Source organism: Crocodylus porosus, unplaced genomic scaffold (assembly GCF_001723895.1).
Source record: "Crocodylus porosus isolate Cpor-Errol unplaced genomic scaffold, CroPor_comp1, whole genome shotgun sequence".
In the NCBI taxonomy this organism is placed as follows: domain Eukaryota; kingdom Metazoa; phylum Chordata; order Crocodylia; family Crocodylidae; genus Crocodylus; species Crocodylus porosus.
The window spans coordinates 238,725,109-238,745,891 of record NW_017728886.1 but is presented as its reverse complement, the minus strand read 5'-3'; the positions used below and the strand labels follow the sequence as shown (position 1 = coordinate 238,745,891).

Below are 20,783 nucleotides of genomic sequence, written 5' to 3'. Positions count from 1 at the left end.
TCTGAACAAAAATTGCTACTACTTTGCTTTCTTAGGGCAGTTAATGAGATAAAAAATAGAGAGTCACATTATCAGCTAGTCCAAAACAGTATAGCTTCATCAGCTTCAATGTGCTAAATACAGCCTTGGTTCCTCAGTGAACTGTGTCTTCCTTAGCTCTAAAAACCTTCTTAGTTTTTACATCCGCTACTATAGACTTCAATCTTTTTATTCTTTCCTTTTAAACTGTTTAATGAGGTGTTTTCTTCCATTGCCAAATGTGCAATGCTAAAATGATCCCAACTTCTCCCTCGATTTTCAGGTGTTAACCCCTTTGCAAAACAAAAACAAGCAAACATACAAACAAAAAATTACTGCCAAACATCTCCATTGATCTGGAATTTTATTCCATCCATATACATGCATAGTAACAACATTTGTTGAGAAATTATTTCTATCAGAAGTAGAACATTATCTTTGTGATCACCAGTTGCAGTATTGCTACTCTTATATTTAAATATATCTTATATATGAATTAGATTCATACTTGCAGCATTGAGTTTAGGGTTTTGTTTTAGACTGTGCCTTTCAAAAGATAAAACTGATTGATATGACCTCATTACTTACAATACTGCTTCCAGTAATTTTGTTCATTCTTTATAAAGTATTGCATTTAACAGCAAAGGTTTAAAAACTGAGACAGAGATGCATCAGCAAAAGAAAATACAAGTACTATACAAGAAAAAAATTGCCATCTTCAGTTAACGTACGTTTCAGATTAAGAAAGTGGACAGAAACATATTGCTACATACAAATGCAAAGCCTAATGACTAAGTTACTGTATCTGCTAAAATATAAAGTGCAAATTGAGCCCAATTGTTCAAAAAAATTGAAATTTTAAGGCGAACTTTACAGCATAGTTGAAACTTTATTGCAAGTTATATTTTAGCATATACATATATCTGCAACGGCATATAAGAAAAAAATCAGGATACACAAGTGCTTTTGAAGCTATTTCTAAAATGCTTTTCTGTATTGTTTGTGACTATTTTCTTTAAAATCTACTATACAGTGCAAACCATATGTGCTACACAATAACTATACAATAACATTACAAATGACTTTAATATAAAGTTTTTAAATAAAAAATAACATAACTACAGCTATGAATACTGCTGGTAAAATAAATTAATATTTTTGAAAATGGCACCAATAATACACTTTACTAATGGACTGTAATGAAATTACACCTTTAAGTCTTCAACTCAGCAATAATGAATTATATCCTGATTGTCCAGATGTAATTCAAATAGCTTTTTTTAGACGGTGTGGAACAATATGTTAAACACGGGTACCAAATGCGACCGATTGTTTCATTTGACGTGTTCTGCTGCATGTGACGAGCAATAAAACTTCTTGTGAGTTATAAAGTTTGAAAGGTTGTTGAACTGGATGTCACACAGTCGGCAATATTTCCCACTGGTTGGAGCCTGGGTAGAACCATTCACACCTTTTGCTATACTAGACAACTGTTCCTCTGCTGTAGGAATGGCTGGAGAGACATTTTCATTTGTGGCTAAAGGATTCTCAGATATCCAAGATGGAGACTTGTGCCCATCTTCATGCTGAGGATTCTGGGAAATGTTCTCTTGCTGTGGATTGGTTGCAGGCCGTTCCTCCTGTTTTAGTCCACCATTAACTATTACCATGCCTCTATTTTTTGGCAATAGTGGAAGAGACTCTTTCTTCTGCACAGCACACCCATTTGAAGGTGTTTGGCCTTTAGGAGATTCACTTTCTGTATTTGTGCTTTGATCTACATCAGTGTTATGAATGACAAGAGAACCAGAAATATAATCACTTGGCTTTATTCCATAGTATGGAGAAAGCTGATCTGCTCCTTTAGCTTTCTTTATTGCTCCAGGGTAAAGGCATTGTGGAAGAAACAAATGTTTGTTTTCTTCTTTTGTAGCAATAAGCTGGGCTGCTTCACTAAAGACTTTAAGTCCTTGAAGAGTTGCTAAGTGGGTAGAAAACAAGTTTCCATTGGGAGAGGTTTGTTTAGAATTTCCATTTTTCTCACATTTGATTATGCTTCTTTCATAACTGACATCAGGACTATTTCGTTCACTTTCTGGGTTTTGAAACACTTTGCTCTCAAGCTGTCCCATGTCACTGCGCTGATGTGCAGTGACAGGGCAAAAATTTTGCTTATGGGCCAGGTAGTTCTCTACCTTGTTAAAACTGATCTTGCATACTGTACATTCATGGTAGTCCAGCAGCCTTTTGGGAGAAGTGGATGTCCTCTCTGACTGTGATAAACATTTTTTGCTGAGATCAATTGGGACATCCATCTCTAGGCAAGAAACTGTGGAGTGTGAAGTGTCACACTTTGAAACTGGAACACATTTGTTAATGGACAGAGAAGTTTCAAGATGCTTTGAGACTATTCCTGGAAAGATATCACACCTTGGATGGTAACACTCTCCGAGACTTTCTGCTGATTCTTGAGTAGATGTACAAGGGTTTCCAAGATTAGCCACTTCAAGAAACCTCTGCTGAACCAGTGGTGGCCTTTGCTCTTGCTCTGGTAGGCACATCTCATACATCTTCCTTCGTTTACGTGTACGCATTGTTCTCTGCATGGCAGGCACTTTGCTGGAAGCAGATCTCTTCAGTGGAGGATCATGGCGCGTAGCACAATAATACTGCTTGTGGACCATGTATGTTTCATGTCTGCTGAAAGTAATATTACAGGCTTCACATGTGGTCTTATTCGGATCACTTTCCCCATCTACTAATGGAGTACTGGGGTTTTTCACATCAGAAGGTTTTCCATTCATCTTCTCATCACTATTGCTTGTAGTTGCCAGCTTCTTAGCCTGGGTTGAAAAATCCTTTTCATGACCTTTACTATTTGGCCCAATCAAATCTAAAACATTAGAGGAGTTTATGCAAGATGTCTGCAGAAGCTGATTCTCTGGGTCAGAAGTGTGAGGAGTAGTGCTTAGAATATTTAGAGAGCTTTGACCATTGTTGGGACTTACAGCCTCTGGCATTTTTTCAGGAACACTGGAAAAATCTGGTGACTTTGCCATCTGCTGCCATCGGCTGCTGCAGTAATGTTTTTTGTGTACTAAATAGTTGTCCAAATTATTGAATGTTATGTTACATTCAAAACAGGTAGCCCCTTTTGGCATCAATGGACTGTAAATAACAGGAGGATAGTTGCTACTTCCATGCCTCAGTCTTCGATGGACCAGTTCAGACATTTTGGCTAAGATCTCTGAAGCCTGAGGAACCACTGTGATATCCTGGGGAAAAGCAAACTGAGAAAGAAAAGGTCCCATTGGGAAAGAAGGGCCAATATTAGGCTGAACTGGGGATGAAGCAAGTCTTGGGCTAGATGGTTCAGATTTTATTTTAGTATATGAAAAGCTCTGTTTATTTGTTACAGGCTGTGCTTCTGGCCTCTGGTTTGCAAGGAAAAGCGGAGTCTTTTTTTCACATTTGTCAAGCTCAGTGTCAGAACTTGCATCTTTAGTTTGCATTGTCTTTTGGCTTGGGGGAACTTCATTTCTGTTCAACAGGTCTGTTGCTGGTTGTAAAGTTTCTTCATTACCACTTGGAGAGTGTTCAATGTCACTTTCTCGCTGTAGCTTGTTGCCAGAGATGTGTAGCTCCTGGTGCTGCAGCAGCTCTCTCTGAGTTTGGAAGCCAAAATGGCAATGATTGCATCTAAAGGCAGCTTGAGTAAGATGTGAGAACAGGTGCTGATGAAAGTTAATCACTGAATCTGCAGTGTAGGTACAAACTGTGCATTTCAAACTTGCGCCAGGTGGGAGAAATTCTTCCATTTTTACTCCTGTTGAAAAGATAAATAAAACAACATTTAAAGTGATCACTTTCCCCTCATAAAGCATACCACAAAAACAAAAACCAACCAACCACACCGAGACACATATAGGAACAAATCAGTTTCTTCTAGTGAAAATGTATGTACATTTTTACCAACTCTGTTAATGGATGAATCGGTTCAAAATCTCTTTTCTCTACTCTGCTATAAAAAAGGTTCCTAAAGTGATCCACTCTGACTATATATACTCCAAAATGGCTCCATTTCCATATTGAATTCAGCATTTCAAATAAGAAATGGAAAGCACTCAAGAATGCCCTAATTAATGAAGGCAAAAACAGGGAAAGGATAAAAATAGACTGAACTTTCTATAATTCAAGTTTAGAAATGACAGTTTCAGCTTGGAAGAAAACCTAGTCCTCCTTTATGGAACACTATGTTATGAAATCCCAAAATATACAAGGATATAGACACAGATTTCAAGAAGCTCAGAGGTATATATTTTCTGTTCTTTGAACAGAAGGATATCTTAAGACAAAGTCCGTGTGACATAGGACTCAGACTGAATGAGGAGCAGTAAGTCAGAAACAGAAAGCAGGCAGCAGCACATGTCTAGCAATTTGCATCACTGATGGCCAGTTGCCTGCTTGCATGAGGTCAACTGCTTATCTGGGAAAGAAAACCTCAAATCAAAAGCAGTATGAGAACAGTAGCATATTTGAACCTATCTTTGGTGAGAATGTAAATGTGATTAAGTGTGTCCTGAAGCTAAAAGGGCCAATGACACTTTGAACAAGCTTTAGTTAAAGTGCACTTGCTGCCATTTTTCAGTACAGAGACGCTGATACATGTGATGGTGGAATCTGCCAGATTGTGGTAATTACCATGCTCCGATGTGCTGTAATTACAGCATGTCAGAATAGCCTCCCTGTGCATGTATAGGTGTCCTAAGAGCTCTGTAGTGACATTTTAATTTGGACTATAGTGACTCATACTTTCAGAATGGAGGGCACTGCTTCAAGCTTGGTGTTGATCAGGTTGCTATATGGTAATTGTATATGTGGGGTTTTTCCAGGACATGACCTCCTGCCACCCCCAAATGCAGGTGTCTTTTGAAAACCCCAGGTGCAACTCAGTACCTAAGCTGCATTAGACCAGGTCATCCTCCTGTGAAACTATAAAATGTACATAATCCTTTTCTAACCTCCACAAAACTAATGAGATCCGCTGGGAGTCCTGGAGTATACAAGTCACCTGCCCAGACACAAGCAACTGCTGCCTTCACCAGACAGCCAAGTTACTCACCCCTGCTTGCAAGTGTAGCCTTACCCAAACAAAAAAACTTTGTAGGTCTTGCAGGAAATCCAAAAATAAGCATTCTGTGTATTTACTACTGATTTCCCCAAAGTAATAACTTGTACAGATCAAACAAAATTTTAACAGAACATGCACAGGACCTTTAAGTGGATCATTTTTCCCTGCTAGATTTCACTTTTCTAATTACAGATGTCTGAGCTGCTCCTTCTACAAATGGAGAAGTAATATCCCCATGTTATAAGAAGGGAAACTAAGGTTTGGAGATTGTGGCATGGACCAAGAGTATGGTGATAGTCAGTGTCAGGCTTGGCATAACAATACAGATATTCTGAATTCCTACCTTATGGTTTAACTAACTTAACCTGTCAAAGGGCCAAGTGACAGCTGCTTAAATACCTCAAGCAACTTAAAGACTGTATGTGGGCAGGGGCTGGACAGGATGACCTTCTAGCTCTCTCCCAGCTCTATGATTCTAAGCCAGACCAATGAACAAACAGTGACTTGGATTTCTGTAAATCCAGGGTTCAGAAAAGGCAGTACTAGTAGGTTAGAACAGTGACACAGGTAGATGAGAGATGTATGGACTATAACATAGGCCAGAAAGAAAAGACATTTCAAGAGTACACACTTCCTGCTTTTGAAATACTTTTTTTAAGTGTAAAAATTCACTGAAGATGATGAAAATTGTAGTGGTTAATATTTAAGGAATAGCTAGATTTAGGGGGGAATGTATGACACTTACCACTGTGAGAATTTAGGTGAATTTCCAGCGCTCTTGCATTAGAAAAACTTTTGGTGCACTGTGGAAAGGGGCAGATACTGGATATCTGATGAGCACTATCTTCATTTTCCTCTGACAGCTGTGTCCCCTCTCTTTGCCTCCCACTGCAGTAGTACATGAGATGGGCCTGCAAATTCCGCTCACTTCGATACCAAATGCCACAGGATTTGCATGGGAATATATCCTCTATGAGCAAATATAACCAGGTGCAGGTTAGCCACAGTGCATTCAGTTCCAACCAATTAACACAGCAGGCTTAATTCCTTTAACTTTGCTATCAAATAAATATTTATTTATTAAATAGTGCATCTATGGGTTTATTAAGATGTATGCAAGTTAGAGATCCAGCAAGAATGACAATGTCTTTGTTTAACAGGGTAAAATCAATTAATAAAATGGTGAATTTTTATAAATATACTTCCAGAAGATTTTACCACTCCCAAATCTACTTTTGGGGTAGAAATGCATATCAAATTTAAGTATGACCCTCTTATACAAAATATCACCATGAAAAAAATATATTAATCTATGCCTTAGAATCATGTGCTTGCTTATTTATTTTTTTTTCACATGCATCAAGCTTTGCAGCAGCAGGCCCTCACCGCAAAATGTGTGCTCTAATTCAACCACAATTTTATTAGCCTGTGGAAAGGTGTCACTAGGTAAAATTCTGTTGCCTGGGATAGGCATGAAGTTAAACTAGATGATCATAATGGTCCCTGGTGGTCATAAAACATGAATTCGGTACTTATCACTCTAACCCACAAGCTCATGCTTTTTTGTTCCCTGGATTCTTGTTATTACTAATATTAGGAGTTAAATTTTCTAATGTACAGTGCCCTCTTATTGTTGGTTAATCCTTATTGTTCCACTTTCTACCATGCAAAAGAGATATTTCTAGGAATAATATTTTATAATTATGCTTTGCCTGTCATCCCAATGGATTCTGCAGTATGCAATATGCGGCATCGCTGAAGTAGAACCACTACTGATTGGAAGCCAGCAACCAACTGGTTGCACAGCATGTTTCCCAATAACAGAGAAGAAGTTATTTTGACCAAATAGACTGAGTTAATCCTTTACACTCTTAAGAAAACTGACTTGGAATCTTTAATGTTTACACTTAGCAGATAGGGCCTTCGGTTTTCAACATCCTGGTAGAAAGACCTCCACAATATGCATTCTGTTTATATATCTCAGAAAGACGAAACACATACTTGATCTTGGTGTGAGCTGAACCTACTGTTAGCAGTTAGGCTGGGGTGAAATTCTGACCTTATGGAACCCCCATTTACCTCCATAAAGCCAGGATTTTTGCCCTATATAGTTTAAAGCTGAGATTAGGGTCAACATTTTCAAAACATCAGTGATTTTGGTTGGCTCAGTCTGCGGGCACAACATGCTTAATTAGACTTGATTTTCAGAGAGATACTGCTTTAAAGGCTGACTCCAAAAACAGACTCCTTTGAAATCTTGGCCTTAGACTCTTAAGACATCTGGAGTTTACAGTCTATTTGTCATTATTTATGTTAACTATATTTAGCTTTAAACATTGATTTCAATGCGACTACTTGAGAAGCAAGGTATTTCTCAGTGTGAGTAAGGGCACCATAATCTAATTCATGGAAAAGGACAATTAACTCCTTGTTTCATGAGCAGATGCCTCTGTAGGGGCAATCTAAATTTGCATTCCTTACTGTGCTGCCATTATGCATTGCAAATGCTTGTCTGCTTTTCTGTGCATGATCACCGTAGTCTCTTTCAGCACTATCGGTTTCTGTGCTCCTCTTTCCTATAGAATAACTGTGACTTATTTAAATAGGATACAGATATTTTAACAAACCCTGATATTAAAAACATTTTACCAGAGGTGAGAGAAATTTGGAATTTCATTCCTGTGTGAAAGCTGACATTTCAACATTTGTTTTGTCTTGAAAAAGAACCAAAAGCAGAAAGGCTAAAGTTTACCATAGAATAGAATTTCCCTGCCCTTTCCCCCCAAATCCAAAAAAGGGATTCAGAAATACTGAAACAAGTTTTTAGAATTTTTTTTTAGAATAAAAAATGAAATATGTCTACATTTTCAGATCAGCTATGTTTTACTTTGATTGGCTACACTGCATTTCTCATATCTTATGGAAGGTGTATTCCAGCTCCAATTATGTACCCAATTACATGATTCCCATAATACACCACGCAGAGGAAATGCATTGTGATAGATGCATTTTGTTATAAGAGATGCAACTGTCTAGGTGGAGTACTTCATAAAAGAGAATAAGTTGGAGCTATGGGAATGTCTACATAGCTGAAGGCGGCCCCATTCAACATTGCCCAGTGTAGTCTGGGTATGCTCACTCCCAAAATGGAAGCAGTATTAGATGTGTTCACAGGACGAATCTCCCAAGCTGCCTGAAGGCATATCCATTGCTTCCAGTTTAGGAGCTAGTACATACAGAGCTATATCACCGATCTCTGCGTGGTACTGTTTTGCACTGTGTAGACATACCTTAAAATTCCCAAAAGGTAATATGCCACTGGCAAAAGCAGTTTACTATATATATATTTTTTAACTGATTCAAAATGAATTTGGGGGGAACTCACTACTAACTTAAAAATATATATATATTTTCCTCTGCATTGAAACAGGTTAAATGACACATTTTACTTTGATTTTCCTGACAGAAAATTGAAATAACTTGGCAAAATCAAAATTTTCCTCTAAAAAAAATCTATTTTGTGTAAACTACACTTTCCTTCAGAAAATTATTCTGACTGAAAATTCCCAAGCAGCAGTAATTTATAGCATTTTTAATAAGAATCCTAACTCACAATCATCCATTTCCAGGACAAAGATGACCTTGCTTTGTTTTCCTTGATCTTTTAGCATGTTACTGCTACTGCCCTCTTTTCAAGGGACATTTTTTTAGTATGTTATTTCCTTTAGAAATATGTTCAAAATAAATTTATGGCTAGTATAATTGCTGTCATACACAGTAAACAACAAAAAAGAAAAAAAGATTATTAACAAAAACACTTTAATTAGGCCTCAAGAAACAGCATTGAATGTGCTTGGACTGCTCAAGAGTCAGGTACTACGTAACCTAGATCAGGGTGGCAGTAGCTGGACCTACACAATATTGGTTCATCCAGCCCTGAAATATCGAGTTCAGTTTTCTTATTGTGGGCTGTCAGTTCTTTATTACACAGTATTTGTAAACCACAAATAGCACACAGAAGTGCTACAACAAGGGGGCAGAAAGGATTGATTTGGCAAGAAAGAGCTAAACATGTGTAAAGGCTTAAGTGACTGAGAAGGAACTTGATACCAGCTACCAAATATCTAAATGGTGTCGAGAGGGAGAGGATGAGGAACCAGGGTTTTACAAGGGGCAGAAACAGCCCCTAAGTTGAAATGTCCCAATTCAGGAAAGTCCTTAGAACTCTTTGCATCATTCCCTATTCAGGACAGTATAAAGCAGATACTTAAGCTTAAACATATGCTTAGGTTTTATCAATGCATTAAATGTATGTGTAAGCACCCTTCATTATCAGAGTTATATTAATAAACTGAGGTTATGCTAAGGAAAATTTTCCTAGCAATGCACTCGACTGCAGTGGTGCCTGACCTTCTCAGCCCACTGGCTGGATGAGCAGTGCTAGATCAATCCACTGGCCAGATCTGGAGCACAGTGCAGCTATGTGGGAATGGCCTGGCAGGGGTTCAATTGTGCACAGCTGCATTGGTTCTGGCGAGGCTGTTTCTGCATGGCTGCATCAAACCCTGGTGCAATCCAGTTCTGTGGGAACGGGGCCCAATCCCTCTGTGCAGGGTCAGTTCAGCTGGGGCTGATACAGCCACGTGGGGCTTGGAAATTTAGTGGAGGGGGAGCAGTGAGAGTGGTAATTGCTACTGCTCCCCCACCACCAAAGTTTTGGGCCTTCCAGAGAGACCCGTAGATCAGATTCCCTGGCTCCATTAGCCAGTTTTGTCCCACGGACCAGGGGTTGGACACCCCTGCTGTAATGCATTTCAAAGCAGCCTCTAACATGAAGTGCCAGAAATATAAAATTAAACTGGATAAATGTTAGAAACTACACTGTAAGGAACTATCCTGTACTGATGGGAGGAGGGTGGACATGCAAGCTAACAGGCGTTTCATGTTTTAGAGTTTTTATGACTCTCTAAGTCTGCCAGTTGTGGGAACAAATTTACAAAGCTTATATATGAGGGAGGGTCAAAAACTCCAGGTGAGGTTGCTACAGAGCAGAGTTACCATGCCAGTTGTTCAAATGTATTTCTGCTGCTTCACAACAACAGACACAAAACCATAGTAGAGTACTCAGCACTTACTGTTCACAATAGCTGTAGGTAAAATAGATGCCATAGCAGCTTGCTGAGGGAGCAACTGTATTGAATCCAGCAGACGTGCAGGATACATCCCTTCTGTAAGAGTCATCTGACTGGCAGCTTGTAGCCTCGAGTCAAAATCTACAACAAAGGCAATTAGCTCTTCACCCTCAGAGATGGCCTTGGTCGTGGTACACCACAGCTGTCCCCCTACACGAAAAATGAAAACAGAATGATTTAATTGGGAACACACATCTCCAGAAGAACTTAACACTTGGGTACTGCATCTTTGCGCTCTCTTCTACCTGGAGAGGGTTACTTGTGGGGAGGAGGCAAAAAACTGTTTATATTTTGTTGTGACAGTTTTTTGTTTTATTTCACATGCCCCATCCCTAGCAGAATTAAAAACAAACAACTGTAAAGAAGAAATCAAATTTCCTCATAAGGTCGTTTTCCCTCTTTATGTTTGCCACCATCCTTCTCTGAAAAATCTTTCCTTATGTAATATTCTTCATAACATGACTGTTTTATCTCTTCTTACACTGACTGAACTTCCTGAAAAGAAGATATGCCAAAGATCTGTTTCATAAAGGCTTATTCAAATAAAGGTTTGTTTAAAAGCAGGAGGAGGAGGGAGAAACTTTCATCAAACAGTAAGATACACTATAGCTCTGTGCTGCAAATGTCACGTGCAGTGCATTAAAAAGAAAATTAACTATGCGAGTACATCTACTAATGTATTTGAATGCGATAGTGAATGCTCATTTATTTAACATGTTTAGACAGGCAAAGCACTTACATTGTGTTATCTACACTCTCAGGCCTAGATACATATCCAATATAGTTATGCCTGAAATAATGTTGCATACTTTATATGTTATAAAGCTTTTTTCCCCCCAGGTTTTGTATATATAGCAAAATCTATATGTTGTATTCATTAAGCAAGCAAAAACTGTACTCATTTTGATAAGTAATATTGCTGTGTTTATCTTTCAGCATAACTGCCTTTTCAACTGCACTTCATTTTTTTCCCCTCAAAGAGATTATAGTTTTAAAACAACTTGTTGCTAAAATCTGGTGAAGGAGATAACAACAGTGTATGATATGCCACAGCTAAATGGAAGAATTAGGACATTGTTTTAGAGAAATCTTGGACAATTAATTAAACCAGTCTATTAGCTTTCAAAGATGAGCAAACAAAACAGCATCAGTGACAATGTGTTTCAGTGGAAAAATAAAGCTGAGCTTCCAGACCTCAAAGTGGTGTAAAAGTTTCAAAGCAGGAAAGTGTCTTTACATTCACCCCTTGGCTTTGCAGCAGGTTTAGGTAGCTACACAGTTTACCAATTGTCGCTTGAAATAGGACATTATGGTTTGTAATCCAGAGCAAGGACACTAAACAATGGAAAACCAAGCAATTATTTCTAAACACTAAGAAGATGAAAAGCAGAGACAGCATCATGATTGTCTCTTCAAATCCAGAATCCTTATGACCAATTAAGAATTTGAACATTCAGAGAAATGGCTGGCTTATCTCATACTGGTGTAAATCCAGTGATGTCACTGGTGTTGAACCATTTTACAACTGGGTGAAGTGAACCAGGCCAGAGTATGCTCTATTTTCTCACACACCACATGTACCTTTAAAAAAAGTCTAGTTGCTGGAAATTGGAGTGTTCATTGTGTGCAAGAAATATGGTAAGAGCAGTTTCTGCTGGTTGCTGAAAAAAGTGAAAGTAAAGTCTGCCCGTGATGTACAGGGAGCAGAACGATGAACAGGCTTAGCTCCCTAGTTCTGCTACTCACTTACTTACTACAAGGAAATATCTTGCTATACTGTGTTTTCCTTTAATAAACAAAGTGCATATCTTTTTCCATGGTGCACTGTACATGAGAAAATAAAATATTTAGTCAGGCTCATAGATATAACATTTGTGATCTGGACAAGTTACAGTTTGACTATCTAGCATCCAGCTACCCTGTTTTATAGACACAATATAAACGTTACTGGTGAAAGAAGCATGGCTTTCCTTTTGTTTCATCACACTTCTGTTTTATTCTTATCTACACAGGAAATCTGTAATATAATGGAAAAAACCAGGGTACTATTAATACAGTGTACCTTTAATACAGCATAAGATTTTGCATGGTAGTCTTATTATGACATGCATTTCTTATGAAAATAAAGATTCACCACAATAAATGAACCAACTGTGACATTCTTTCCCCAGCAGATATCTCATCATGTTGTATCCCTGGGGAAAAAGAAAACTGCAGTTGATTACAAGGTCTCCAGCTGTAATCAGTCTGGATCAAACTCCTTGCATGCCCTACTAAAAGGCTGTCTCAGTATCCTTGCGTCAGGACTCTTTAAAGCTATTAGGGTTCTGGCCGAAGGATTAGACCATTATTTCTGCAGTTATTCTTTCATTTCCTTATTGGAAAAAGGATGTTTAAGAAATCAATTTTGATGGGCAACAGTGAATGGGTGTATATAAGTAGTTTATTCTCAGTATTTTGCCTTTAAGGTATAGCCCCATATTGTAGACACACTCCTAGGCATGCAGAAAGTGTCATACAGCTTACTTTCCCTTAGAACGAAATTCTTTTGCTTTGCTGTACTTTTCCTCTATAGGGATGTGGTGTTCCCCACTTGGCTTGTATTTCTTGCCTATGGATAGCTACAGATAGTGGGTGGGCCAGAACAGGTCTCTCTTGAACTGCCCAGGGCTATAGCATGTGAACAGTCCCTTGTGCCATGATTGCAAACATGCTGACCTTTATGAGGGCTGTGAAAATAGAGATGGAGAAACCACCTTGTTTCCTTTCTTCTACTTCATACTTTTATACACTTGCAATGATCGCAGTCCAGTCTTCAAATACCTGTAGGGCATTTATAGAGAGGATGGAGCTGGACTTTTCTCTGTGGCTGTAGGGAACAGGACTAGGAGTAATGGCTTCAAGCTGCAGCAGAGGAAATTTAGGTTGGAGATTACAAGGAACTTCCTGATTATGGGTAGTCAAGCGTTGGAATAGCTTAGCTAGAGAGGTTGTGGAACCTCCATCCCTGGAAATGTTTAAGAGGACAGCCACTTGGCTGGGATGGTTTAGTCCAGGACAATCCTGCATTGAATAGGGGGCTTGACTAGATGATCTTGTGAGGTCCCTTCTAGCTCTACTTTCCTATGATCTGGGGTTTGGCAGAGACAAGAGGTCTGTATTATCATAATTCAAAGAAGCTCAAGTTGAGGACTCCACTGCTATAGATGTTATAGAAACACAAAATAGGATGATTGATCTCTGTCCCAAAGAGCTTGCAATTTAAGTTTAAGACAAAAGACAGCAGATAGCAATAGACAGACAATGAGGAGAAGGAGAAAATGAGATGATATTGATCAGCATGACAGGCAGGGACCTTGACCTATCAGCAGCCTTATCATGGCCAAGATTTCTGTACACAGCACAGCTTTAGGGAAGGGTTTGAGGAGGGAAACAGTAAGACAGCTTTGCAAATATTTGTAGGGAGCTTTTCCCATGTGTTAGGAACAATGGAGGAGAGAGTAGGCAGGTGTTTGAAACATACTTAGGTGGATTTACAGTGCTCAATTACAGTCAGACCTTGTGCTGGTACAAGTCAATATGGATAGGTTAAGGTTAACAGGCCTATGTGATATTGTGCCAAATGGTAGGAATATTTTGCTTAAACAATTTTTTTTGTCAAAAAATGCCATTTATTTGAAATCAAAACTTCTAGAGACATGTACTAGTTTAGAGGAGGCTTTCACTGGGAAAGTCTCCTTTAGTCCAAAACAAGCTGCTGGAGCAAAGCCGACATCTCCCAGCCTCTGCTCCCAGAATGGGGTTAGAACCCCAGCCTCACCTGGGCAAGGGCCGCAGCCTGGGAAAAAGGCATGCAGCTGGTGCAGGAAGTACCACATCAGGCATCAACAGGAACACCCGAGTAGAAAGGGGTGGGGTGTAGGGGAGGAGAAGACCCACGGAAGATCTGTAGATAGTGACATATACCAGTCTCAGTCATCTCCCTCGCAAATCAGGTACCGCCTTCTGATACTTTTCTCATGGTTACACCAAGTCATGGTGAGTGAGATTTGAGAATAAGAGAGTGAGACATCCACTGAGTGTGTGGCACACAGGCCCCATTCTGATGTAGTTGCTCAGCTAGGGTCCCTCTACAGTGGGAGATATGAATCCATGCTCTAAATCAGGCAGAAGAGGGATATGAATGAATATCTTCTACAAGGGTTAGTCAAAAGTAAAGCCTCCTAATTTTTATCTCCTAAATAAATCATGGCCACGGAGGGTGTTCTTGACTTCTTTCGTACCCAGGTCTAGATTTGATCCAGAGGTTCCTGGAACTGAAAGTAAGATTTATAAGCCCATAAAATGATAGCAATGAAATCAATCAAAGAAGATACAATACACAGGCATTATGTAACAATATTAGTGTAGGCTTAAGTATTTATCTCACTTCTTTATTAGATCACATTGCAAAGAATTAGGAAAGCTTAGTTAATCAAAACAAGTTGGGTAAGTTGAAGAATATCATATTGTGCAAACTGGAGCAAAATAAATACATTCCAATTGCATGGCATGATTTCTTTATCAAATGACATCAGGCACTGAAGCAGCTATCTGATACCTTCATAGCTTCCACCAAATGGAAAACTTATTTTAAGATTCTGTTTTTGGTGTCTCTTATATTAGAAAATACAAGCAACAATTTTACCTAAAAATAAAAGACTGAGTAAAACAAGTCCTATGGAGAGGGAAAAGTAAGGCCCTGATGTTTCTGAAAAACTGTGGACTCACTGTTCTTTGTAATGTTTATGATCAAGATTCTTAGGCAAACAGATCTGGTTCCTAACAGGAAGCATATAAATCATACTCATAATTGCTGTCAAAACTGCAGTGAAGTGTACTGCAAGTTTCGATAATAAAGAATAGAGTCACAGTTCAAACTTGATTACATTTTGGAAATTCATGCTGCTCTTACAAGAATCAGTGGCCTTAAATATCTTCCTCTCCTGCCAAATTTTTCACTTGCACTTTTTATTATTTATGAAATCAGTGTCTGCACAATGTCATGCAGACCTCTGCTGATAAACTCTAATTAAGATTAAGACAAGCCTTTTGGAAAGGATCCCATCATTAGCAAACATGATAAACACAAAAATACTCCCTACTTGTCAACCAGGAGCAATTCAGTAACCTAACAGTATTATCTGTTGCTAGGCTACAGAGCTGACAAAGCTTCAATTATATTGTACAGCCATACCTATGGAGTACAGTATAAGCAAAATGTATCTAGTATAAAAGCATTTAACTTCATCCATGCTATCTGCAATTCATGGATTTTTCAATGGCAAAAATCAGGTTAATAATTACGTAGTATGTTGGAAAAATCTCTGCGATGTGTTATGTTTGCACAATTTTTTTCTAATTTATCTGTGTGATTGATAGACATTTGCTTTGTAAAAATAATAAAATGCAAGCAATGGGAAACTGTAAACCACTAGCAGACTACATCTGGGCTCATCAAGATATGAAACCAAGCTTAGTATTAAAAAATATAATAAGTTGAAGCAATTAAGTCACATTTAGATGTGGTAATACTCTACCTTCAGTATACAGGAGCACAGAGAGCACTGAGAAGATGGATACATATATTGTCTATAACTTTATTTTATGTAAGATGCACATCTAAGCATACAACAGAAACCAGCTTGATTTTTTTCAATGACCTCATCATTTTCTTTGCCTATAACAATGAAGTCCATTTATGGATTTTATAAATAATTCAGGCTTTATTTACTGTCTTTTGTATCAATGATTTGCTCTTAAGGGTAACTTTAAAATGACAGGGCTATATGGTGCCACTGATTTATTTTTTTTAAACAGAGATCCCCATTGACTCTCATCGGGGAGTTCTGCCTAAATCGATGGCACCATAACTCCTTTGATTAAGTAACTGTTGCTCTTAATAGAACTGACTTTAAGAAACAAGTTACTAAAAATAATTTAACTTCCCTTTTAACACAAAAGGCAATGGCTAAATGCAATGGAGTAATGGTTTCATGGAATTCAGTTCTTTTTTTAGACAGAAACAGCTCCATCATGACAGTGCAGTTATCTTAACCCATTTGAAAAAGAACTGCATTACAATATACACATAGGTACCATATTCCCCCTAAAGTATGAATAAAACTTTGTTTGCTGAACCACTTGAGTCTGGATTTTTGACACATCACATTTGTATATCTTTTGTTGAAGCTTAGGAAATGATTTCTGCGGAACCCAATTTTCATATTTAAATAGTCTCAGTGTTTGAATGTACATTTGTGCCACTGAGTCCTAAAATGCTGCTTTGGCTGCAGATATTTTGTGCTTAGCGCTTTTCATTGTATTACTGTAACAGCATAAGAGTCCATTTCCTGTATGCATATCTTTTTGTAAAGAAGGGTCAGAAGACTATCAGAATTCATTTAATCAACAGATTGTATTAGTTTATGGGCCATAATTACTTCCAGGTAAATCAACTGAATGAAACCTTCACTTTCTTTGAATAAAATGTTCCTATTTCACAAAATAGACATTTTTATTTTGCCATTAGTCCTGAGGAAGAAAAGTTTGTTTATTTTATGCCATCCCTCCTTTGTCTTTTATTTTAATTATTTGAAGGGAATTGCAAATCCACAATAGGACCCAGTCTACACATTTGGGTTCCCCCCTAGAGGTTCCAAGCATTCAGAATAATTTTCTATACTAATGAATGCCCCCATTTCAGTGCAGCACAAGTTACTGGCTAGATCTCTAATTTCCGACGTTAACAGAGAACATATATCTATACGTAGACACATTGTTTAATAAAAAAAATAATGAATTCAAATCCAATACTGTTGAAATTCTTGACAGTAGAGTAGTGCAAGGAATAGAACTTATAAATTATGTGTGCCCCTTCTTTGAAAAATGCTTTGGAGGTTTCTTTGTGCATTGGCAAATACAGTAGGAATATGAGGTATTGTGTGGATCCTCCTGCACAGCACCTGATAAAAGAATAAAGAGCTGTGACATATTCTTAAAACAATAGAGGAATTATAGAGAAACAATGGGCCAGCTGCTTCATTAATACAATCAAAAGAGAGCCCAGCACAGAGGAGTCCAGATAATTAAGCACTACTCTTTTAGACTACTCTATAATAAAATTGCTTAAAATTTTATTAACTACTTCATAGTTGTTAGATAGATCTATGTACTTGTTTATTTAGGTTGATTAATGCCTTTTCAGTATTCTTCAACATGCCAACTCATGGTTCATACAAGTTTTTGAATAAAATAATGTAAGAATAACAGATATGGATCTATAGTATACACAGCAATAAATCAAAAGCATTTTCTGAACAGTTTTTCCTCTTGCTAAATAATTCTCAACATTTTTCACTTGGATACACAAACTGGATAGTTTGCAGGACATTTTTTGCTATCCGTGTATTGCCAGAATTCCAAATATTGCTGCTTAGAGCATCTCAACAGCTAGCCGCGTGCACTCAGACTTCTCAAACAATTATACACATATTTACAGTGTTACATTAAGATTAATGAAATGGTTTCCCAGGATGCTCTATAATTTTTTCTTGTTTACTGATCAAAGGAGATTGTCAAATAACACTTGCCCTTAATATTGACTTAGCTACTACATATTATAACTGCAAGGTATTGATTGCATAAAATGTAAAGTTGATAATGTAAAACAATACGGTGCAAAAGCAACTTCATTTAGCTCTTGAATTTCTATACTTCAGCTTGGGAAAAAATTTGAAACCAGATTTTTTTTTAAACTTACAGTTTAAAAATATGTGCTGCAAGAATGTTGCAAAATAAAGGAAAAATACCACGATATTTTGTGCACTGAAATATTAGACTCACTTAAATTACTGGTCAGTTTTGAAGGCAGTGATTTTTTAGACCAAGGAACAAGATGCCTGACTGGAAAGAAAGAAGAAAATTCTCTCTCAAGAGATCTGGGACCTGTTTCCACATCCTGGTCAATGTGAGTTTTAACATGGACTTCAGTGTCAATAGGAATGGTTCCCCTAGTCAGATGGTGAAGTAGCAACAATTTTTGTTTGAGCAAAGTATTTTTTTATTTTAAAAAGCTGACACAGACTATATAGTTGTTCTTCTGAATACAACTTTTTATACAGCTTTGGGCATACTTAAGAAAATTTCCACAAGTGAAGCACTTTAGAGCAGGTAGAAAAAAATTTCTATTCTGTGTATAGTGTGGTTACATCAGTTACAATCCTTTAGCAGCTCTCTTTAATTAATCTTGACATGAGCATATGAAGCTGAACTTCAGCTAAGCTACAAGGCCCTAAAAGGGACTAGTTGTATGCATCAAGAAAAATTGTTTTTTACTTGTTTTTCATGAATTTGAGGATTTGCATTGATTTCCTTCAAATAAACACTTGAGTGTAAAAATTACAAACCACATCTGTGCTCAAAAAATATTCACAGGAAAATAATGTGGTACTTTCACTTGCCATACCCTGCCCCCATTCCCAATTGAGCTGTGATAGCTTATTTACCACAGGGAGAGACAGTTAAACCCGTCTATCTTTCTTCTGGGATCCTTGTTCAAATCCTGCACTAATCAGAATGAGTATGTATCTATTAGATGGCTGTAAAAAGTCTTAGGTGAAATCAGTTCCTGGTGGACAAGAGTCCAAAGCATAAACCTTTAAATATTTGACACAACTGGAAAGAACTGAAGCCCTGCCACAAATGCTAAATGTTTTACTTCCTTAATTCAGCGTAAACTCTCAGGACGGAGCTGCTAGAATTCTTTCACAACTTCAGCAACTATTTTTTTCTCAGTGTGTTGCATTCATATTCCTTTACTTTATATTCCAGGATACCCCTTTTCTTAGCCCGTTATACCCAGCTGAGGCCCCATTCTAAAAGGAATTTATAAATATTTATGAAAAATGATGCAAGATGGAATAAACTGCTGCTGCTGAAGCCCAGTAACATTACCAGTCCCCCCTAACAGATTAGTCCCCCCCGCAATGCAGCAACCCCTCCATCTCTTGACCTTTTACAGCACCAAGCAAATCAAGTCCCTCAACAAACTTTCCTAGGAGGAAATTTGAAAAGATCAGAAGAGCCTCCCTGAAAATGGCTCAGTGGCCTTTGTGAGGACACTGGAGCTTAGAGAGAGACCAGCTAATGAACTCCACTGTCCTAAGGCAAGATTTTGGGTACACACACTTCCTGCTTCTCTGTTAGCAATGCCACAAGCCAGCCATTCCCAGCCTTAACAAATGCAATGATACAAGCAGCCAGACTTTCTACTGTTCTGTGGAAATTGCTATTTGTGGGAGACGTGAAAGAGGCAGTGTGCATTGTCTCCTTGGCATACAAACAGTTATGTACTGCAGGGAAATCAACATGCACTATAATTTAACAATGGACTTTCTGCTGTTTGGCACCCTCTTCTCTTGCACAGTTGTAGAGTGAATGGGGCAGTCTCTTGAGTGGGAGGAGATATTATGTAGGGCAAGAAGGCCCCTCATCTTGAGCTGTTGGCAGAATAATTCAAAAAGGAAATTTGACAAGGACAAGCAAGTGCAAAGTCCTGCATTTAGGATGGAATAACTGCACATACAAATACAATCTAAGGAATGATTCGCTAGGCTGCAGTATTGCAGAGAAGGATTAGGCTGGACTAGATGACTTTATGAGGGCCCTTCCAGCCCTAATTTCCTATGAGTCTATAATTTGTATTTTCTTAAAGGTACCAAGCAAATAGAGGGGCATCAGGGACAGTATTTTACAGATGTGGAAAAATGAAGAGATAAACAACTATATAATAGGCTAGGAGCCTAGGATACCTTTTTTTTAGGTGGGGGGAGGAAGGGTGGTGAATATGAGAGCTCAGTGGGGATTGGCTTAATGGCTTAAAGTTAAGCATGTACCATCATTTTGAGGACTGGAACACGAGATTAAAAGTCCTTCAAGGTAGTAGTTGTGTATTCGGGAAATCTGTGCAAGGGACCACACCCAGAATCATAGAAAAGGAGGGCAGGAGGGGATCTCTTAGGGTCATCTAGTCTAACCCTCTGCTCAAATAGTGCTTACAATAATGGTACCCCACAATGGCTGAGGCTTTTCAGCACTACCATAAAATTGGCAATAATGATACAATAGAAACAGTTGCCCTAAGATGTCTGGAACAAGGCAGCTACTCTTCATGGTTTTGCTTTCAGAGGAAAAATCTTGCTTTCACTGCAACCAGTGAGGGATTTTTCCACTGACTGTAGCAGGAGCAAGATGATACAACATTCCTGTGGGTTACAGGAGACCTTTGGCATTCACGGGGGATACGTTTCAGAGATCCCCACGAAAGGCGAAATCTGTGAATATGTCAGGAGCGGCGGTGGCGGGAGCATGGTGGCAGGAGTCCAGCAATGACAAATGTGGAG

The 20,783-nt window shown here is 38.3% G+C and overlaps 1 protein-coding gene across 1 annotated transcript in view; it reads right to left on the bottom strand.

Moving 5' to 3' along the window:
- Positions 1-365: 365 nt before the first annotated feature.
- Positions 366-20,783, bottom strand: part of ZFPM2 (zinc finger protein, FOG family member 2) — a 339,889-nt gene continuing 319,471 nt past the window's right edge. The window contains exons 5-7 of the mRNA XM_019545852.1: positions 10,285-10,491; positions 5,895-6,119; positions 366-3,844 (exon numbers count right to left, since the gene is read on the bottom strand). Of these exons, the coding sequence (XP_019401397.1) occupies positions 1,353-3,844; positions 5,895-6,119; positions 10,285-10,491 (2,924 nt within the window). The 3' untranslated portion in view covers positions 366-1,352. The remainder of the gene's footprint in view (positions 3,845-5,894; positions 6,120-10,284; positions 10,492-20,783) is intronic.